This window comes from Mirounga angustirostris, unplaced genomic scaffold, assembly GCF_029215605.1.
Source record: "Mirounga angustirostris isolate CCGP_5_RB_7025 unplaced genomic scaffold, mMirAng1.0.hap1 SCAF_4, whole genome shotgun sequence".
Taxonomy (NCBI): domain Eukaryota; kingdom Metazoa; phylum Chordata; class Mammalia; order Carnivora; family Phocidae; genus Mirounga; species Mirounga angustirostris.
The window spans coordinates 35860720-35884144 of record NW_026991712.1 but is presented as its reverse complement, the minus strand read 5'-3'; the positions used below and the strand labels follow the sequence as shown (position 1 = coordinate 35884144).

At 36.2% G+C, this 23425-nt stretch overlaps 1 protein-coding gene across 4 annotated transcripts in view; it reads right to left on the bottom strand.

The window, feature by feature from the left end:
• Window positions 1–1407: 1407 nt before the first annotated feature.
• YWHAZ (tyrosine 3-monooxygenase/tryptophan 5-monooxygenase activation protein zeta) overlaps window positions 1408–23425 on the bottom strand; it is a 33622-nt gene continuing 11604 nt past the window's right edge. For all 4 annotated transcript variants that reach the window (XM_045896147.3, XM_064588040.1, XM_064588039.1 and 1 more), the window contains exons 3-6: window positions 9030–9153; window positions 8090–8253; window positions 7917–8012; window positions 1408–4910 (exon numbers count right to left, since the gene is read on the bottom strand). In XM_045896147.3, the coding sequence (XP_045752103.1) occupies window positions 4851–4910; window positions 7917–8012; window positions 8090–8253; window positions 9030–9153 (444 nt within the window). In that variant the 3' untranslated portion in view covers window positions 1408–4850. The remainder of the gene's footprint in view (window positions 4911–7916; window positions 8013–8089; window positions 8254–9029; window positions 9154–23425) is intronic.

The window sequence follows — 23425 nt, the reverse complement described above, 5'->3', positions numbered from 1 at the left end:
TGTTACTTTTCACTTCCAGTTATCTAAATTTTTATGTAGTTGGATTTATATTAAGGCTCATATACTGAGTCTGAGTTTACGTATAATTTTCCTAGTTAGGGTTCCTGTGTCCATTTTAAGAGATGTTTCCTCACAAACTTTGTATCACCTACATCTTATGAACATCAGAGTTTAACTCTTTCATTCTTCTGTATTTGATTTTTGTGCATGGCATGATTTAAAAGTGCAAATGGCATTTTCTTAAAATACTCAAAATCGTTACTTTTCTCTCAACACAGTTGAAGTTCTAATATAGTACCCGCTCCCAAACTAAATCAGTCATTAATGTGGAGAACCTGTTAGGACAGGTAAACTTTACCCTTAATTTCCTTGCTTTGGGAATCATCTGCCAAGGAGATCCACAAACTTGTTTTGCAGACCATAGTTGTTTTAGAAATATCCTTTTTTTTTTGACTCAAAATGTAATCTTACACACCTTTGTTTTGCCAAATATTATGTGTTCCCCTACAGACTTTGGCAGCATGGACACTCAATCATTACAGCACATGGGAGCCTATTTCTTCTTTCTACAGAGTCCCTCACTTTTGAGTGCACGGAAGTCTTTCAAGTTCTCGTAACTTGATGTCTTTGCACATGCTGCCTCCATCTGGATCCCATTCATTCTGCTAAGTCTTGACTCAAACATAAATCTGAGAAGCCCTTCTTAAACATTCAGAAAAATGGCTGGCCCAAACCAACATCCAGTAACAAAAAATGTCAAGCACCTACTTAAAATACTGATGGCTTCTAAGGAATTGGAAATTAATACTTAAGTCTTTTAAGAACATTTGGTTAAGTTTGGGCTTTCAGAAATTTCATAGAATGAGCTCAAATACAGAAAAAAGGTACTCATTATCAACTGAGTCTCTGGCATTACCTAGGGTCGGTAATAGCTGTGCCCAAATATATCCACTTTCAACTTGGTTTCTATACCCAAAAGACACATATGTTTGCTTGTCCAGGAGAGTCATTCTTATAAACTAATTACGGTAATGATATAGGGCAGATACAGATGTCTCCCCAAAGTTAGCCTATCAAGTCTTGCTACTTCAGTAACTTCCAAGTTCTTTAACACTTCGGGGCTGACAATCATATATAAAATAGACTTCGAAGAATCCAGGTTGAGTAGCATGATCAGATTTTGATGTACTCAGCAATTTTATGCTTTTCAAATTCTTAAAGCAGATCTACTGTGATGAGATCTTGAATACCGTATTTTGTCATTCAAGAGTACCATTTTCCTTAGAGGCCACTGTGAAGTTTCTTAAAAGAAATACCTATACAGACCCAGCATATCTTTAATTTTAGGCCTTTAGTCTAAAGGAGAGCTAGAATTAACCAGTAACACTGTGACTGCTGTAAGCGGCACTAAAGAGAAGGGAAGAGTACTTTATTGACATTAATTTCACATTTAGAAAAAGACCCACGTCTAGCCATCTTCCAAACGCCCAGTTTCAGAGACCCCCTTAAAACTATAGAGGTTTCAATTCCACCACTTATTTTCCTACATACAACAAAATAAAGCAATTTATGGTTCCTTGATCTTTCTCTGCAGGAATGTTTTGTAAGACTATCTTCTCAGTACACAGCACCAGTCAGGAGGAAGTTCCTAACACACTGTATAGACTCTCATGCAGTGATTAATGTACTTGCATCCAAATGAAGTGCTGTTCTCCCCTAATGTAGATATGAAACTGTTTCAATGATAACTGCCACTGCTGGAAAAGTCTCCAAAATTCTTCGATTTGCACCCAGAGGCTTTTCACTGTTGGTAAGAGTTCAATTATTCAATCGAAGTTTCACTCTCAAATGCAGGTTTAACCACAAATAATTGAAGACTGCAGATTCCAAACTGGCCATTATTAGTTTTAAGTATGTTTTGGGCCATGGCAGGATTGGTGACTATTTTGTAGGGAAGACAGGAAGGAAAAAAATTGGAGGCCCTCTAGTTAAACTACTTGACATTCTTTTTCTCTTATACTCCCCCCTCACCATTTCTATGATCTTTAGAGCATGACGTAATAGCAGAACTATTAAATGGAAAAGCTAGGACCATAGGTAAGAGCTGTAGCCAAGTCCATCCTTTCAACTGATCTCAATGCGGCTCCTCTCTCAAAAGGGCAACTGTGAAGCAGACATTTTTTTTTTTTTAACAATCCCAATACTCCACACACAGAAAATACGTTGTTTTCTCCAATTTCCTGGAAATATCAATGTTATAGTGACAAAAACAGACATGAAGCCTGGATTTGGGACAATTAAAGAAATGTCATAAAAATTTATTATTCAAATCCCAAGGCAAAAAAATCTCAGGTTGGAATCTTCCTTCATCTATTGGGCACTAGTACGTAGAAACATTAACAGCTAATATTAAGTATTATCACAATTTATTTCAGAATCAAACTAGTTTAGAAGACTAATGCACATAAATAGGCAAATGTGACAAGCTTTAGTTTTTATTTATACTTGAATGAAATCCATCTCCTCAAGTCTAGTTTAATGCTCCTTAGCTATAAACAATTACTTCATGTCCTTGGCCTGGGGCTCAGGAGAAATCAGTTTAAAAAAAGAGCCATGAAGATGATTATTTTGCCCCAATGCATAAGAGATCTTTTCGCCTTGAAAGAAAGACCCCAAGGCCTCCATTGCACTTTTATTTGAATGTAGTATTTGGGACAACTGTGCCAAAGGGCTGGTATTTCCCAATTTAATCTGAGGTCATAATAAAACAAGCAACAAAACAGTTATTTGGGATTTCCGTTTCTCACCCTTATCATCAAGACTCACTGCCTCCCGTCATCAATATTTATTGAGCATTTACAGTGTACTAGGCACAATAGAACATACAGAAAACATTGTCCCTGCTCTTGAGGAGCTTACATTCTAAAAGAAAAAAAAAATACACCTCTTTTAAAATGATATTTTTGTTTGGTGTTTTCTGCAAGGTACTGAGGAAAATAGTCTGAGGGTGAGCTTTGGGTATAACTTAGCCCCATCATTATTTAAAGAGAGAAAGAGGAAGGATTTTAAAGGCAGACAATGACAGACCATTCAGGATAGGTAGGGCTTACAAGGAGATAAACACAATCTCATCAACTAAGGAGAGATTTGCTGCAGTAAATAGGATGAGGGAAATAGTTTGTGGGATGCAAGCAAAGGAAGCAAGGTATCCTTAGACACTGAGTGGAGCCAGAAAGATCATGCGGCCTTTTTTCCAAGTACACGGCCACCAAGTAGGAATGGTTGGTGACAAGACGGAAGGCTAAAAAAGGTAATCCTGTGCACCTGACAAATAGAATAAAGGATCAAAATTGAAGGCAGGCTATAACAATATCAAGAAATTCTTAAAAACAAAAGTGATTTGGAAGCACAAAACTTAATGCTACCCAATGTCATGATGGGCCAAGAACATGGTGGCTTCCTAAGTTAGAAAATGCCGTATACCAAAATTTTAAATGGAACACATTACTTTTTTCCAATCAATCCCGTCTCTGAAAAAAAAAAAAAAACAAACCAAAAAAAACCCCCCAAACCAAACAAACAAAATACAAAACTTTCTCCCCCCACCCAGGGGAGGGGAGGAATATGGGACATGGTTGGGAACAGTAGTAGTTATATTAGTAGTATTTTGTTACGATAAACTTTGTATTTAAACTTGGTAAAAGCCCATTAGCTGCCAAGAGGGAATAAGGAATAAATTTCCAAAAATGTACAATTTAGAGAAGTTTCAGAACCAGAAGACTAATTTACATGAAAAGCTGTAGAGAAAGTAGTTGAAAAGTCCATTCATAAAACTTTTATTCCACTTACATGAACTTAATACACGTGTTCTTAACAATTATGCTTGGATTGTTCATGAAAATTTCATAAGACATTAAACAAAGCTAGCCATCATCTCAAGTTATTTCCCTGTTAACTATTTTTACAGCACATGCATGTTAGGCAAGTATCAAAAAAAAAAAAAAAAAATCACAAAAGCAAAAAAAAAACCCCAAAACAAAAAACAAAACAAAAAAAACCCTAAAAAAAGTTAAATACATGGGATTTTTATTTTGCTGCTGTACTTGATATACATAAAGTAATGGATATCAAGCAATTCATTTTTACTGCGTCTTTACTTGTACATTTGTTCTTAGGTTGCCTAAAACATTTAAATACAAATAAAAGGAGTGTAGCAAAAATAATGAAAGCAAACAGCAGGTAACTTTACAAATAATGGAATGTGAACCGTTTCTGCCCTTATCCAGAGTAAATTGGGTCACAATTAAAGGAACACTTCTGCAACTGTAGTCAAAGGTGTGCACATTGAGAGTATTCCACAGATACTCATGGTTCAATATGTACTATCTACAGAATACCCATTTCTACTACAGCCTTGTAAGTGCTCCAAACCTTAAAGTACCCACAAAAACTACACCTGTATCTGGAACCAATTATCCCTTTTATTCCCCACCAGGACAAACCAGTATGTAGGCAGTTTTCTTTGCTTAGACATGGAAGCAGTTTTAACACTGGCCCTTGTGAAGCCACAATGTACCAAAAGTACTATGCCAAACATTTATAACTAGTATAAAAATTCCACATCCCCATATTGGCCACCTCAAGATGAAAACAGATAACTCCCTAAATGTTAACTGGCTCTACTCCCCTAATATTCAACATAAAAACCACATGGGAAATATAGAAATTCAAATAGAAGTAACATAAACCTGTCATAAATCGTAAACAAAAAACTATTTGTGGGACAGCATGGATGACAAATGGTCTACTATGTAAATTTTAGAATGAGGCAGACAAAGTTGGAAGGCCGGTTAATTTTCCCCTCCTTCTCCTGCTTCAGCTTCGTCTCCTTGGGTGTCCGATGTCCACAACTGGCAAAAGAAGGAAAGATTTTTCAGCATGTTTCAGTTTGAAAAAAATCTTAATAAATTTGTCATAGTTACCAGAATATAACCACAGCTTTTGCTGAAAGCTTTAAAAGATTACAGCAATGAAGACAGCTTCAAGATACAAAACACCCTCATTTTCTCCCTAACCTTTCTGTGTCAACACTCTAAGTACAAAGCAAGTTGTCTTCAAATAAAGTCAGATAACAAGAAACTCTTGGTTATCATAGAAGAGAAAGCAAAATAAAAAATACAGAAGTGCTACAAAAATGAGAATATCAAACTGCTCTGAATAGCCCCAATATGAGAGACAGATGTTTAAGTTTAGTGTACCTAAACGAGAATCATCTTAATTCAAACCCAAGTTAAAGCTCAGGTTGATTTCTTTCGTACAACATAAGACTCCCACTGCAAAGAGAATCTCACACTCCATGAAATTTAAGAGTGAGAATATCAAGTCTGAATTAAATTACAAATTTAGCTTTTCTAATGTTTTTAGCTTAGAAAAACATACCTTTTGAATCCATAGCATTCAAAATAAATACTTGAACAGAAAACGGTATGGTCAGAACCCAATCTTCTAAGAGGTAAAAACTGAATTGTCCCATAGTGTTAAGACTATGGATTCTATTAATTTTTTTCATTAATGTTAATTTTGCAGGTTAAAAAAAATCTCAAAATTATTTCAGCTTCTTCAAAAATTAGTATATTTTACAAGTCTTAACAGTCCATAATGACTTTTAGATGTAATTTTTTATAAAAGGACTGCTTATACAATGAAAAATGAAGGAAAAAAATGCAGTAATACTTTTCTAACTCCCAAATCATCCATTAGCTTTATTTATTTATTTATTTTTTAAAGATTTTATTTATTTGAGAGAGAGAGAATGAGAGAGAGCACATGAGAGGGGGGAGGGTCAGAGGGAGAAGTAGACCCCTTGCTGAGCAGGGAGCCCAATGCGGGACTTGATCCAGGGACTCCAGGATCATGACCTGAGCCGAAGGCAGTCGCTTAACCAGCTGAACCACCCAGGCGCCCCCATTAGCTTTATTTATTAACCAAATAGATCTCTGCCCTGGAAAGGAGATTTCTTCCAAGGTCATATTAAGCTAAATGACCTCTGGAAGTCTGTGTGTTCCTGTTAAACGGGTTTTGTAAGATGAAATTATCTTCTAACATCTCTTCCCAGTTTTAACCTTCTAGGATTCTCAAATTTTCCATAAACACCTGAAAAAGTTGATACATTTTTCTACCAGGGTTATGTGTTGGCAATTTAGTCAATCACATCCAATCTCAAATACTAGGTAGTTTTGGCAAAATTTCTTAACAGATAAATGATCCAATCAACCTATAATGATAACAGGTGATATTACTAAGGCTCAGAGAAGACACACAGTAATTAGTAACAGAATCGGAATGCAATCCTTGGTTCTCTTTTCAGTTGTTGGGAGTATGCTCTTTCATGCTATAATAATAACCAAATCAGCTGGAAGTATGTATTTCAAGCCAGGCCAAAGTGATGACAATGTAACAGCAAGTAGGTCTCAATTTTTACCTTTTAGGAATGACAACCATCTCATCACTTCAAATCAGAAAATAGGAAAATTCTTAATATTAAAAATACCTAACAAAGTGCTTCTTTCCTTTGACATAAAAAATTCATTCTTTAAGAAACTACAGGTTATTCTCTTGACGAAAATAAAAATCCCACAAATTTGTAAGTAGCCCCCAGTTACACTTTCTAAAATAATTTTAAGTGTTTAATAATAACAAAGTATACAATGTGGTTCAAAAAACTCTTTGATGATGATTAACACCACCAGAATATAGACCTGGTTCAGAAAATTGGCAGTGAATTAGAATAAAGCTGGAAGTGAAATGTATAAAAGGATATACAGTCCTCAGGCTCTACACTGCAACTGTTCACTCCTAGCTCTCATTACCTGGCATAGCAGGTACTTGATAATTTTTTCACCTAAGATTCAAAACTTCAAAATCAGTATTTATCTGAAGGAGAATGGGGAAACCTATGGGACTAAAGAGACATATCAACCACTTTGCAAGGTGTAGACTTTATTTGGATCCCAATTCAAATAAAAAACTGTTTATTAAAGACAATTTAAAAAAGAAACAACTTGAATGAGTACTGTTTAGATATTAAACATTATTAAGGAATTACTGTAGGTTTTTTCAATGTGATAATAGCATTACAGTTCTTTTTTCTGAGTCTGGAGTATGCTAAGGATAAGCATGACATTCCATAACAAGTCTTGTTTATTTTAAGAGGCTAGCTAGCTAGGCAAAATAGATTTCCATTTGAATTCCGTAAGGTATATGAAATTTTTTAACTGAAGTTACTGATGGAGTACCATAGCTGTATAAATATGGAAGCAACTTTATCGTCAAGAAAACGATTTTTTTAAAAAAGGTTTTATTTATTTATTTGAGATAGAGAATGAGTGAGAGACAGAGAGAGCAGAATGGGGAGGAGGAGAAGCAGGCTCACTGCTGAGCAAGGAACATGACATGGGGCTTGATCCCAGGACCCCAGGGATCATGACCTGAGCCAAAGGCAGATGTTTAACTGACTGAGCCACCCAGGTGCCCCAAGAAAACCATTTTTAATGGAATTTAAACATGAAGAGAACTTGTAAAATTTTGATAATAAAAACTATTGTGACTAAAATGGAACAAATGGAAACACCCAAATTGAACTGGAAAATAAAACAGCCTATGTGATTGAAAGTCCAAAACCAGGGCTTACAAAATTATTTTAAGAACTAAAACTCTAACAATAGATATGTAACTAACTAAAGTATACATTTTTGGTCCTTGATCTAATCTTAGTTTCTATAAGGCAGTTTTTCTTCATAGCTTTAATAGCTGATACAATTTTATATTCAATAAAGAGACCAGAAATATTCCTTGTAATAATCTATAGAATATAATTTCAACCACACTGGCCATTCATGACGCTGTCATGTACTTACTGTCAAGTTGTCTCTCAGTAATTGCATTATTAGCGTGCTGTCTTTGTAGGACTCTTCACTTAATGTATCAAGTTCAGCAATGGCTTCATCAAAAGCCTATGATGAAAGAAGGACATTTCAGTGCTCAAATAATAAGGATTATTAAATTTCCACAAAACAGGTAAAATACGTACTGTCTTTGCAAGAGAGCAAGCTTTCTCTGGGGAGTTCAGAATTTCGTAATAGAACACAGAGAAGTTAAGGGCCAGACCCAATCTAATAGGATGTGTTGGTTGCATTTCCTTTTTGCTGATTTCAAAAGCTTCTTGGTATGCTTGTTGTGACTGATCCACAATCCCTGGAAAATAAAACATGCCAAAACGTATCGACAAAGTTTGCACTTCATCTTCACCCCTCAAGCCAGACCTTTAATATCCAATGGTATGCTCTGAAATACTAAGTTGTAGCAACCTTGACTGAATGAGGATCTTAAATTAAAAAAAAAAAAAAAAAGGCTTCTTGAAGGAACACCACCACACTAACCATTGGTCACTGTCAATACAACTCTTGCAATCATCTCAATTAATAACTAGTTTTCACTGCTCTATAGTTACGCTGTGATCACTATCGCTTAAAATTGTGAGGAAACGGGGCGCCTGGGTGGCTCAGTTGTTAAGCGTCTGCCTTCGGCTCAGGTCATGATAAATAAAATCTTAAAAAAAAAAATTGTGAGGAAACATTCCTATGCACAAAATTGGCTTTTCAACAAGCATGCATTTTAGAACACCAGTATTAGGCAGTAGGTATACATTCTCAGGACTTAAAAAAAATTAATTACTGGAGCACATGGGTGGCTCAGTCGGCTAAGCCTCTGACTCTTGACTTTGGCTCAGGTCATGATCTCAGGGTTGTGAGATTGAGCCCAGCGTGGAGCCTGCTTAAGATTCTCTCTCTCCCTCGCCCTCTGCCCCTCCTACCCCTCCAAAAAAGAAAAAAGTTAATTACTGCTCTTCATTTAGAGCTCTAAGCAATTATGTTTAATTGTAAACGTACAACTGTTTACCTTTCAGAGAGACTACTTCCATACTGTGTTATTTTATACAAGTTCAACAAACACGTTTAAAAACAGTTTACCTTTCTTGTCATCACCAGCAGCAACCTCGGCCAAGTAACGGTAGTAGTCTCCTTTCATTTTCAAATAGAAGACTTTGCTCTCTGCTTGTGAAGCATTGGGGATCAAAAACTTTTCCAAAAGAGACTTTGGAAGAAAAGAAACAGTCACAATAAGAATATTTACAAGACTGAAAAAATCTTCACTTCTTAACAGCATACTACAGCCTAATACCCAATTATTACCAGAGTACAATAGTTGAACTGCAGTAGGCTCATAAATTTGTGGTTTAAAAGCAGAATGCGCTAGGGTGCCTGGGTGGCTCAGTCGTTAAGTGGCTGCCTTCGGCTCAGGTCATGATCCCAGGGTCCTAGGATGGAGTCCCACATCTGGCTCCCTCCTCGGCGGGAAGCCTGCTTCTCCCTCTCCCACTCCCCCTGTTTGTGTTCCTGCTCTCGCTGTCTCTGTCAAATAAATAAAATCTTTAAAAAAAAAAAAATCTTTTAAAAAGCAGAATGCTTTGGATAGCAATACTTAAAAAGTGAAGTTAGTGTTGGGTTTATTACTTAAGGACACATTTTGAGTATGTGCCTCCCCCGCACAGTGCTGTTTACATGCTGATAAAGACCACATGCTTCAGTGAATATGAAAGCATGAGAGCTCATAACAAGCTTTTTCTACTAAGTTGACAAACTTTCCATTTTCAAGGTAGTCATTAGAATGGAAAGAACACAAGAGATAAACTTTTGGGACTCTTGGAGGATTATGACTCAAGCAAAAACCAATCATGTTAAGAGACACTACCAGAGTCCATAACCGAGAAAGCAGAACAAAATCAACTTCATTTAGAAGAACACAATTCAAGCAAAACCTCACAACAGGTAACAAGTTGTTCAAAGTCAAAGTTTTATTGTTCCTAATTAAAGTTAAGACAGTGGTATGGGGCGCCTAAGTGGCACAGTCGGTAAGCGTCACACTCTGGTTTTGGCTCAGGTCATGATCTCAGGGTTGTGAGATCCAGCTCCCCACCAGGCTCCCCACTCAGCAGGGGGCCTGCTGGAGATTCTTGTCTCCCTCACCCTCTCCCTCAAGTAAATCAATCTTTAAAAAAACTAAATAAAGGGCCCCTGGGTGGCTCAGTTGGTTAAGCGACTGCCTTCGGCTCAGGTCATGATCCTGGAGTCCCGGGATCGAGTCCCGCATCAGGCTACCTGCTCGGCAGGGAGTCTGCTTCTCCCTCTCCTGCTCCCCCCTCTTGTGCTCTCTCTCTCTCACATAAATAAATAAAATCTTTAAAAAAAAAAAAACTAAATAAAGACAGTGGTAGATAGGTTTATGAGAATTACAGATCTGAAGAGTAAACCTTTTATTAATTTCCTTAAAGTGATTTTTAGCTAATAAAATATTTACAGACCATACCAACAGATAAAATTTCATCCTGTATAATTTTGTTTAAAACTATTAACAATCTAGACTAATTTAAATCCTAGCATGCTAATAATTATATTCTACAATTGATTTAAAGCAAAAAAAAAAAAAAATCAGATCGTTGTATTAAGGGGAGAAGGCACAATAAACTAGTGGGGTTTTTTTTTTTAAGAGGAAAAAAGGTAATTCCAGTAGTACAATTAGGCAAATGTTAATAAAAATACTCAGAAAACAAAACCATTCTCACCACCCCCAATTTTCCTCCTAGCTAAAAATACCCTAGGAATCAAGGTGAAAATCAGTTTTCAATTGGGCTTAGCCCCAACTAGTCCATTTTTACAAGAAGAGTTATCGAATTCTTGATTCTTCGTTTCTGTCCTTCTGGCAATCACGCAGTTTAGTCTACTTATATGCAAAACAGTTTGAAGCTACAGATACCCACATGAAGTGGGCAGGGGCCAACATGGCAGTAGGGCCAAGCTGCACTGCATTACTGGAAGGGGGTCAAGGTGAGAAGTCAAACTACTACGTTTCCTGTGGTTATTAACCAATATTTGAAACTACTGGCCTAAAATCAGATGAACACTTTGGTTAGGATAACAAAAACTTTATTATACCACAGCCATACCTTCATATTCAAAGGCCTCTCAGCTGCATTTGTCCTTTGAACACCACGCTCTTTAGGACATAAGCACTCTTTGTTTTTCTATTTCTATTTTTATTTTTTTTTTAAAGATTTTATTTATTTATTTGAGACAGAGAGAATGAGAGAGACAGAGAGCACATGAGATGGGGGAGGGTCAGAGGGAGAAGCAGGCTCCCTGCCGAGCAGAGAAGCCCGATGCGGGACTCGATCCAGGGACTCCAGGATCATGACCTGAGCCGAAGGCAGTCGCTTAACCAACTGAGCCACCCAGGCGCCCTCTATTTTTATTTTTAAAGATTTTATTTTATTTATTTGACAGAGAGACAGTGACAGAGGGGACACAAGCAGGGGGAGTGGGAGAGGGAGAAGCAGGCTTCCTGCTGAGCAGTGAGCCCAATGCAGGGCTCGATCCCAGGACCCTGGGACCATGACCTGAACTGAAGGCAGATGCTTAATGACTGAGCCACCAGGCGCCCCCATAAGCACTCTCTGCACACTGACTATGGCAGCTCTTTTGGGATCTGCCTCAAAAACAGAAGATAGTTCCATTTAATATAGTAAGTGGATTTTTCACTTAAGTGAATATGAATTTTTCACATAAGAAACAAATGACCAGGCCTTTTCAAGTTTTATATCTTACTACAAAATACATTATTCATTCAACTATGGAAGATGGTATAGCATAATGGCTTTGGAGTCAGTCTAATAAATGGTGGCATTCCACACTTCAAATGGTAAATTCAATTTCTGACTGGCTAAGCTGAAGGTTAGACTATGAAGTCTAACTAAAGAAAAAGTAATAACGTGACTAACCAGAATTCACAAATAACTTCAAACAGCAAAAGAAAAATATATAAATTTAAAGAAGGCTCCATATACAAGTCTTTGACTCATTTACATAAGATTATACTAAAATATCTTCAAATAAAACTGACAATAACTAAGCCCAAACATGAAAGTTATTTTTCACTTATGCAGTTCTATTTCATATTTTACTGCTTAAACCTATTTTTCACATTCACTTAATTCTCCAAGTATTTAAATGCCCCTGTGCTAAACACTGAGAAATAAATGGTGGGCAAGGTCATCTCTAACTTTGTGTTAAGTGGTCTAGCAAGGAAGACAAATGAAACTGAGAACAACATTGCCTAGTCACGTCCTTCAACTTTGCTTTTTTTTTTAAAAAAAGATTTTATTTATTTGACAGAGAGAGAGACAGCAAGAGGGGGAACACAAGCAGGGGGAGTGGGAGAGGGAGAAGCAGGCTTCCTGCTGAGCAGTGAGCCCGATGCGGGGCTCGATCCCAGGACCCTGGGACCATGACCTGAACTGAAGGCAGATGCTTAATGACTGAGCCACCCAGGCGCCCCCCCTTCAACTTTCCAATGACTTTAACTCATTCTATGTCAAGATGAAGGCCACAAACACGTGTAGTCAAGGTGACAAGAAATGTTACAACCCATCTGTAGTAACACATCTTTTATGAGTACTAACTTCTATATCCCTAGTAACATTGTGTGTAACTCACAAGGAAAATTTTTTAAACAGTAGTTAAGCACCTCTCCCCCCAAAGTGAACACTGCTTTAACCGTAACATATAAAACAGTAACAGAAACAACTTTAAAAGATATTAACCAGAAACTACAAGTAATAGGAAGGCAAGACAACAGTAATCAAGCAGCTTACTGACCCGATAGACCAAAAGGACCAAGAGTTAAGTATCAACAGTGGCAAACAAATGTTTCTAGTGAAATGCTGACTACAAGTTGAGAAAGCAAGCTCATTAAACTGTACACTACAAAAATGTGCAGTTCTTTGTATGTCAGTTATACTTCAATAAAGCTGTTACAAGTAAAAAGCTGAGAACGGGATAAATGGCATACTTTTGTCTATTGTATCTTCTGATGACAAAACTCTAAGAACCATTAAAACTTAAAACACAAGAAGACAGACTGGATATTAAAGATTAAATAAATATTTAAATAAATATTATTAAAGATTAAATAAAGGGGCTAACACTTGGTTCAATTGGCTAGGAAAAAACAGAACTGTGGTAGACAATCTCCAAAGACAGCCTCCACTAACTCCCTTGCCATCCCTGTACACACATATGCCATTCCTCCTCTTGTCAAGATGTGGAATTTATTTCCTTTCTCCTGAGTCCGGGCTAACTTTGATGACTTGCTTTGACCAAGAGAATGCAGTGGAAGGGACTCAGTTCCATTTCTGAGCCTAACCCAAGACTGGCAGCCTCCCCTTTCGCTCTTGGAACCCTAGGCTAGCATATAAAAAGTCAAACTACCCTGCTGGAGAGAAAGGCCAAGCTAGCCCCAGGGGTGGGACAGGTTAGGTAAAGCCATTCAGGTGTTTCTGCCCCAGCCAAATGCAGAAATGAGTGACTCCAGCCAATACACCATGTGAAGAGCTGCAGTTGAGGCAAACCGCAGGATCACAAGAAGGAATAAATCATTGTTTTAAGTTACTATGTTTTGAATGGTTATGCAGCAATAGACAAGAAAAAAGTTTATAAAGCTATTTCAGTAATAAAGATAACACTTCTAATACTTACTTTAATTTGATCCTTTCATAAACCTACCCATGAGAAACTAAACTACCCTACAGAAGACAATGGGGCCCAGGCTCAACTTGTGAAGGTACAACTCCAACTAGGCAATCTGACCTGTACTACTACAATTATGCTACATTTTTTTCTGCCCTAATAGGGTGCTATGCCTACGAAAAAGGATAATGTGATTCCAAGATATTAATACAATTAGGAATCAAAATTAAGGAAAATGATTCAGTTCTATAATGTACTGAGACCAAAGCTACAGTATATTGCTTCTTTAAGAAATTTATCAAAACAGGCATTGACAAACTGGAGAATATCCAGGAAAGCAAGCAAGAATGGTAAAGAAACTAGAAACTTGTCATGAAAATTGAAAGAATGGCTCTAGACAAGACTAGTTAAGTTCAGCAAGAGGCAGATTTCTGCTCAATAAGAGATTTGTATGAGTGGTCCAAACTTGGAATAAGCCACCTAATCAAATAGCTCCACCTACTCTTACAGAGATTTTAAGGAAAAATAAGGTGATTACTTGGGGTATTTTATAGATTCATAAATCAGATGTGGTTTCATTCAACTAATGTAAGAAATGGAAGATACAGAGTTCATTCAATTAAGTTAGTTTTAGCACTAAAGAGGTGATTAAGTATGTTAATTTGTCAAACTGACCAAAGAAAAATAAAATATACATTTTCCAAATTTAGAAGCCACAGGAAAGAGGCAAAGTAGGAAGACCAAGATGGAAAGAGTAAGAACAAAAGGAAAAAGGAAGCAGCACTTATCAGAAAGCAGCAGTGACAAGGAAAAAATTGGAGGTGAGCAAATTTAAAAATCAAATAGAGGAAAGGACTAATAGCTATTTTCAAAAAATACAAAAACTTGAGAATATACTACTCAATATATAATGCAACCTTCTAAATTTCATTCATCTACTATAGTATAATGAAAGTGATGATTACTCTGGGACACTGTTAAGAATCTGAATTTCTAAGGGGAAACAGCATTATATAAGTGGTAGATGAGACATTACAACTTCCAATCATAAACAAAGGGTAGGCTGACTACTGATGTACCTCCACTTACAAAATTCTTCATATAACATAGTACATTAACTTTCTAATCCAAATGTAATTAAAATGGAAAAGGATATTTAAGCCAAACACAAAATTAAAGAACATCTTACAACACTCAAGCACCGAGGCTATATAACCCGTATGAATCTTGCTAAAATATAATTTGATTAAAAAATTCACGGTATTGCCTCAGCAATTTAAAAATCTGCTTTTGATGACAACCACTGTCTTTTAAAGATACCATGGCCAACATTTTCAAAAATATCTATGATTAATTTGCAAAATTAGAGTGAACGCATATTCTGACTTTATATATATATAATAAGGTAAAATGGGATAGGAAGCAGCAAGATGCTATTAGCAGCCCATATTCAACATCTTTCTGTAAATGGTTCATAATCCAGTGCTAAATGATACGTTCTTAAGAAAAGACACTGAAACAACCTATCAATGGATAAATTATGTGACCCTTGAGATCTTAAAAAGACTTTTCTCTCTTTACAGGCACAATTAACCTCTTAGGTTGTGAAAACACTTAAGATATATGGGGACAAGTAATGACTCCCCCCCCCTCAAACCAGTCAATTTACCAGAGCAGAATATATTAGCAAGTTTCTTTTTTTTTTTTAAAGATTTTATTTATTCATAAGAAACAGAGAGAGAGAGAGGCAGAGGGAGAAGCAGGCTCCCCGCTGAGCAGGGAGCCCGATGCGGAACTCGATCCCAGGACCCTGGGATCATGACCTGAGCCGAAGGCAGACGCTTAACCATCTGAGCCACCCAGGCGCCCCTATTAGCAAGTTTCTAACACATGCTTTGATCAAAGGATGATCTACATACCATAAATGCTTTGACTTTGGAGTGTATTCAAATTAAGGAACCATATAAACATGTCATCTAGTTCTGACTGCCCTTCCTGGGGTAGGTTCAACCTGCCTTCTTCATTAACAAGAACTTACCATTCAATCCTGGCTGTGGTCAAATATTTCTAATGAAAGGTTTATAAACTGAAAAATCTATCTCTATTCTACTGATATACCATACCACTGGTCCTTTAGTATGATTATAGTCTGAAATTAAGAGTAAAACATCACCTTAGGCAACAATTAGACTAGAAACCACCTAAAACACCAAAACTACTACCTTAATTGGTAGCAAGACCCTAATCTCTGGGTATCCAAGCACTTCCTAGAGCATCAGCTTGGTGTAATGAAGCATAAACTCTAAAATCAGACAGACTTTGAATGCCTCCCTCATCATTAATTTTGAAATACTGGGCAAATTAATCTCTCAGAGCTAATCTATAAAACTAAATGAAAATCTAGTTATATAAAATGATCAACATGAAAATCTACTTCAAAAGGCTGCTATGAGGTCTAAATGAGAGTATAAAATAGGAAAATCATAGTTCCTGACAGAGCAGGCACTCTATTCAGATATAACATATGAGATCTTGACTTTCAAAAATCTGCTCTAGTGGCTCTTGTAATCTCATTTTTAACACTTTGAGTTCAGTAATCTAAATCTGTGTAACTATTAAGAGGGGTAAAATAATGTGAGTTAATATATAGAAAGCATTTAGAACAGAGCAAGAAGGGATACCCTTTGGAGGACAGAACAGTCTAATCTGAACTAGCATTCCCTAACCAACTATTTTCCTTCAAGTACTGTCTAAACTAATCAAGTAAGTAAGTTATTATAGGAAATATTTGCACTATAATTAACTTTAAAATGACACCTTAACCAGCCAACCCACCAACATCCCAGAAACCCACCTTAGTTCCAGACTCCCCCTCCTCTTACATGATCTAATTTCCTTATGTTTAAAAAATGCTAACTTATTCCTCCCAACCATAGTACTTATTCTTTCTCTCTAAACATACACTTTCGGAGTGGCTGGGTGGCTCAGCCAGTTAAGCATCTGCCTTCAGCCCAGGTCATGATCCCAGGGTCCTGAGATCAAGCCCCGCATCTGGCTCCCTGCTCCTCCCTCTCCTCTGACTGCTGCTCCCCCTGCTTGTGCTCTCTCTCCAAATAAAAAAATAAAATCTTAAAAAAAAATTAAAAAAATAAACAGATACATGTTCTAGAAAAAAACTAAGTAATAACAATAAATGCTCCATATTTAAGGTTTAAAGATTTTTGGTTTTAGGACTGCTTTATACTCATTAAAAAAATTTAGAAAGCTGGGCACCTGGGTGGCTCAGTTGGTTAAGCGACTGCCTTCGGCTCAGATCATGATCCTGGAGTCCTGGGATCGAGTCCCGCATCGGGCTCCCTGCTCAGCAGGGAGTCTGCTTCTCCTTCTGACCCTCCCCCTTCTCATGCTCTCTATCTCATTCTCTCTCTCAAATAAATAAATAAAAAATCTTAAAAAAAAAAAAATTTAGAAAGCTGTCAAGATCATGGAAGTGGTGGATACAAGTTTTCCACAATTCTCATTTGTGTTTCAAAGCTTAACTTTATCACTGGTCACAAATACCATTTGTTTTCATTAAAGTGACAAGATCACTTCTTCATTTTCAAGATGTCTGCCAAATACTAAAGCCTGAATAACCATAGCTTGCCTTTCTGTCATTCTTTGAAGTAAAGAGTGTTCTGTGGGGTAAAATAAGGGAGCAGCTAGTTCAGCTCATGATTCAATCACAAAAACTTTTCCTGGAGGTTAACTGTTATACTTCTCATTATGCCTCACAGAATATTAAAAAGATTATCTACATAAGGGCTATTAATGATTTTATAGCTTCAAGGACAGTATCCACCCCCCCAAAAAACTAGATGGGTGGTGGTGAGGAATACATAAATTACTAATTACTAATACAGTATGGTCCCACTCTTTGTTAGTATTAGGACCAGCAGTTTTTGCATCAGTGCTAATGTCCACACAGTGAAGAATCAATGGTGACTCAGTATTATTATGAAAATAATTGTGACCTCAGGGACCCCCTCTAAAAGGAGTCCATGCATCACTATTGATTTAAAGCAATCTGTGCTAAATACCATCCACCTTTAAATATCCAGCTCTAATTCTATGTTCTCCCTAAAGCTAATTCTCAAAACTATTCAGTTTAGGCCTATGTTTTCTATACCTCTAGTGTTTAGTGAAGAGCCTTTTTTTTTTTTTTTTTTTTTTTAAAGATTTTATTTATTTTAAAGACAGAGCAAGCAAGCAAATGAGCGAGCTAGCACAAGCAGGGGTTGGAGCAGAGGGAGAAGAACAAGCAGACTATGCCCTGAGCAGAGCCCAACATGGGGCTCAATCCCGCAACTCCTAAGATCATGACCTGAGCTGAAATCGAGAGTTCGATGCTTAACCAACTGAGCCACCCAGGCACCCCAAGAGCTTTTAATTAAAGAAGAAAAAAAGGAAATATCCTAATTTGTCAATAATGGACTAGTTAAATAAATTATATTACACATATATACACATAAATTATAGTACACATATATAACTCTACAAAACATTTTAAAAATGAGGTGTCAATATGGACTAAAGCCTAAGACATACACCAAAGTGCATATATGTGTGCACAAGTTACAGAACACTTTGGAGAGTTTTTTGGTTTTGCTTCTTTCTTAAAGATTTTATTTTTAAGTAATCTCTACACCCAACGTGGGGTTCGAATTTACAACCCTGAAATCAAGAGTCCCATACTCTACTGACTAAGTCAGCCAGGTGCCCTCAGAGTACTTTGTATATGATCCTAACTCATGTGTCTTCTTCAAGGATAGAACTGTTTGCATAGGAACCATAAATTCCCAAAAGGGTAAAAATAGGACTAAGGCTAATACACAGATTACCTCTGAGCAGGTAGGACAAAAATCAGAAAATTTTTATTTTTTTTTTTACTTCATATCCTATGCTCTATAACATCTAAATTATTATCCAGAGTAAAAAATTTAATTTTATACCTTTAACTTTTCACATACATATCTATTCTTAACCTACTTACAGGCTCTTTAAAGAAACAAGTTTTATACATATTAGGCACTTAAATATTAAATCCCCAGGCTGAATTACATATGCATAATTCAAACAGTTTCATTTTAATAGAACAGAAGAACCTAGAATAATCTTGAGGAAATAAACTTAGTTCAGCAACCTGAAACTATCAAAAGTTCATCATCTTACCCAACTTCTAGTTAAAACATGATAGAAATTCTTAAGGTTGGTACTGTATGTTAGATAATGATTATTCTGCAAAAAAGAGAAAAAACAATATTCTGTTTTCTCTAAAGACCTAAGACATTGCTCCAAAATGACAAGTGTTTGGGTGTTATAAGCACATATACAGATGACCCTTGAACAACATGGGTTTGAACTTCATGGGTCCACCTAGAAGTGGTTTTTTTTTTTATAGTATGGTACTATAAATGTATTTTCTCTTCCTTATGATTTTTCTTAACATTGTATTTTCTCTAGTTTAATTTTAAGAATACAGTGTACAACACCTATAACATACAAAATGTGTTAACAGACTGTTTATGTTACTGGTAAGGCTTCCAGCCAACAGGAGGCTGTTAAGTTTTTGGGGAGTCAATAGTTATACAATTTTCAACTGCATAGGGGGGTGGTCTCCACCCAACCCCCACGTTGTTCAAGGGTCAACTATATTCAGAAACAGCAGCCAAGGGGAGGCTAGGTACATATATATCCTAATATGCTTGCAAGACCCCTGGATAAGCTGCAGGGTTCTATGTAATGACCCTGAAGGAGGCTAAGGGAGACAAAAATCCAGAGATAAAGTCTTCCTGCGTTTCACTCCAACATTAATTTCAAAACCTCCCTTCCAATTTTATCCCAGGAAAACTTCTCTAATGCAATTCCTATCCCACCACTATTCGTTAGATTTTCTTTAAACTTAAGGTCACTTTTTCTTCCTTTCTTTCTTAAATGAGAATCAATTTATAGACTAAGGGTCCTTAGACTAAAATCTAAAAAATTAACAAATACCCATTAGAAAGTACACATTTATTTCAGCCCTAAAGAACAGTGACTATGCACTTAAATTAAATCACTGGCCTATATGCTGTGATTTGGGCTTGCCAATTAGAATACATGAAGCCAGCTAGCTAGTGAACTATGTCTTTCAAAGCAAAATTACAAGTTACAGAACTGGGATATCTTCCCTTTTCAAAGAGTAATCCATCAGAAAATGACATAATCAATTCAGAAAGTACTTTGGCAAAATACATCCAGTTCATAACCTTTGACAAAACAATCATACTATGTGGCGTCTATCTTAAAAAAAAAAAAAAAAACTCAACTGATTAATACTTTTGTATCATACAGCGTTTCTACAAGTCTTCAGTGGTTTAAATTAATGTCCTATCTAGCTATCTTGGTGAAGTAACAGGATAGTATCACGTGTCTCCTAGAGGGCACAATATCACTTCCAGGAAATGGAATTCTTCCCAAAACGCACAATCTGAATTATAAGAACTCACCGGAGAAATCCAAATTGAGAGACAGTCAACAAAATAATAGGCCAGTACTCTGAATTAGGGAAAATAACAGGCCAGTACTCTGAAGTAGGGGTTATATAAGTGGTACTATCTGTGAATAAATTCTCTAGGTTATACAGTTTATTTCATCAGTTATTTTACAAAATGCTAATTTTGATAATTATACTGTGGTTATATATGACATGTTAATACTTAGGGAATTGGGTAAAGGATATATGGGAAATACTTCATACTATTTTTCCAATTTTTCCCCCTACATTGAAATTATTTCAAAATGAAAAGTTAAAAAATAAGGTAACTGGTTAGAAAGAATTTAACTACCATATGTAAAAATAAAAAGGCTATTTTCCATTTTTGTTATTTAATATTATATCAAAATAAGTTTTAAAGAAAAATCCTTTTTAATAGTGACTATTTCTAGAACATGACAATACCAGTGAGTTTGCTCCTCCACGCTCAGACCATTTTTGTGCTCAATTGTATTTTTCAAATTTCCTTATTTGATTGGTAAAATTTGTATTTAGGAGAGAAACAGCACAAAAACAAGTGCTGATACATTTGTAAACAAAAATATGAGGGGTAGAAAGGAGGCTCCCACTTTTTCTTAGTATTCCACTACTAGTACTAAATTTTATTTCCATTAAGATAAATATGCATGTCATTAGCAAACAGTAAAGAGCCCCAGAATATCAAAGCAAAAGAACCCCTAATGAGACATTTATGGACTGCAATTTGAAAATATGCCCAGAGTATGTCTCCTTTGACTTGACCTCACTAAATACGTGAATGGGAAAGATCAAGCTCCCATAACCCATTCCTGTTTTAGATTGTACTTCCATGGCCCTCTCCTATGAAAACAAATGGAGAGGTCAGGATACAGATATTCTACTTTCATACAAATCATGTATGAAAAATGCCAGTAGTTAACAAGAGAAAGGGGGGCAGGAAACTGAGACACAAAGGCTTTCACAAATGAGATTCTCATTATTTTCATTTAAGTACAGAATCCTAAAATGCAGTCTAAACTTGAAGCCACTGTTTTTAATGAAATTAAAGTAATTTTATCCAGTTATTCCAACAATCCTCAATCCCTCCTAAAAACTCATGCATTTATAGCAAAGTAAACATCATGTCTCAATCTACAACTAAGGTGATATATAATAAGAGACAAAGTATTATGTTTATGGTATGACCTAACATAAGTCATTAAACCTCTGAACTTCAGTTTCTTATCTGTGAAAATAAAAAATCTAGGATGGATGCTGCTTCAAACCTAAAATTCAGTAAGTCAACTCCCAATTTATTATTTAGTTACAAAACTTTGTAACATCTCAAAGTCATTTTTAATAACAACCTCAATAGGAAATCCAATTTTACAGCACACTGTGTAAGTTCAAATTTCTAGTCTTGCACAATTCCCCTGTGTAAAGAGTTTTCTCAGAACTTTCACTTTATTCTGCAGAGCCACTGAGCCTTTTATCATTCCTAAATCTAAAATTCTAAAAAGCAAGCAGGCTTTTTGTGGCAACTGGGGCCCATTACTTGGAAATTAGTCTCTTGCTCCCCCTTGTGGCTGGAATGGCCTCTTTCAACTGCAACTTCATTTAGTTGCTTCCAACCAACCAATTAAGAAAAGTGCTCCACCAGAAATGCTAATGAATCAGGTCATGTCAAGAATTAATTTGCAGACATTTTGACTTAAACTCATCTTTCTATGCAATGTTGGCCTACAAGAGTAAAATTTTAGGTGTCCTATAAATCAGGTCATATAGTATGAAAAGACAAAGCCACTTAACTTCAAGGATGGGATCACAGAGGAGTGTAACCAATCACTTAGCTGAATGCATTTTCCATTAATAAATAAATGGCAAATCTTCACCATTTAACTTCTAAAAAATCAACAACTGAATTTGAGAAAACCAAGATATATTAACCCTGGTGTTTAAGGAAATGTTAAAGCCAGCCTAAAATTTCATCTTAAATCCTGTTGAAAGCTAGAGTAGTTGCTCCTTAAATTTTCCCCAAAATGAATCAAGAGATACCTGCGGAAAACTTAAAACTGATAAAAAGCCTGGTGTTCTAAAACATTTTGTATGTATGTCTTTAAAAAAATCACCTCGGTGGGGCGCCTGGGTGGCTCAGTTGTTAAGCATCTGCCTTCAGCTCAGGTCATGGTCCCAGGGTCCTGGGATTGGCCCCCCACATCGGGCTTCCTGCTCAGCAGGAAGCCTGCTTCTCCCTCTCCCGCTCCCCCTGCTTGTGTGTTCCCTCTCTGTCAAATAAATAAATAAAATCTTAAAAATAAATAAAAAAATAAAAAATCACCTCGGTGAAAAGACTCAAAATAAGTGGGATGAAAAACTGCTAAATTAAATCAGGTTCAGAGAATGTCTGCCTTTGGATTCTTAATACTAGGCAAAATAATCCCAGGATAATCAATGTTTTTACCTCATATTCAAAATGTAGCTCCTAATGATAACATGATAAATGGTAGAAGGTACCAAAAAGAATTTATAGAGCACCAATTGATAACTGTTAAAACTGTTCTAACATGCTTGGGGGCTTTCCTCCTTCTCCCCTGACGCAGAACCCTTTTTATAGTTGGCATCAACCCTGACCAGGGCTGACCACCAACCAAGGCCCCATTTCTGAGTATTTCCACCACAAAACACTTTTTGTTTAAAACACCTCATTTTTTATAGTGTTTTTCAATTTGCACATGCACACTGTATTATATTATTATAAACTCCCTAGTGGGACTAGATTTTATCAGTTGCTCTTTAAAAAAGGGTGAAGACCAGCTCTTTCATAGTTAACCAAACACGAAGTCTTTCTGTTGTATTATTTGGGTATGTGCCCACTTCCCTAAGTTGTCAAGATTTTTTAAGAGCAGAGGCTTTTAGTATTTATTATATCTCTCTATATATTTATTTGTATATTATATATTTATTGTTCAATAACATAGTGAGCTTATAAAATAATTATTAAATATACAGAATTTATGCAATTAAAATTCTTACATTTAACCTCAAAATTAATAAATCAAGTCACACTGAAGTGATATCAGAGGTACAAAAAAAGGTAAGCAGTATATTTGCTTACCTTTAATATCACCACGGGTGTGTGTTAACTCAGTAATTCTCAAAACATCCTCAAGGTAGATACTATCACCATTCCCATTTTGAAGATGTGGAAATAGAGTCACAGAGATGGAATAACTTGCCCAAAGTCACCCAAAAG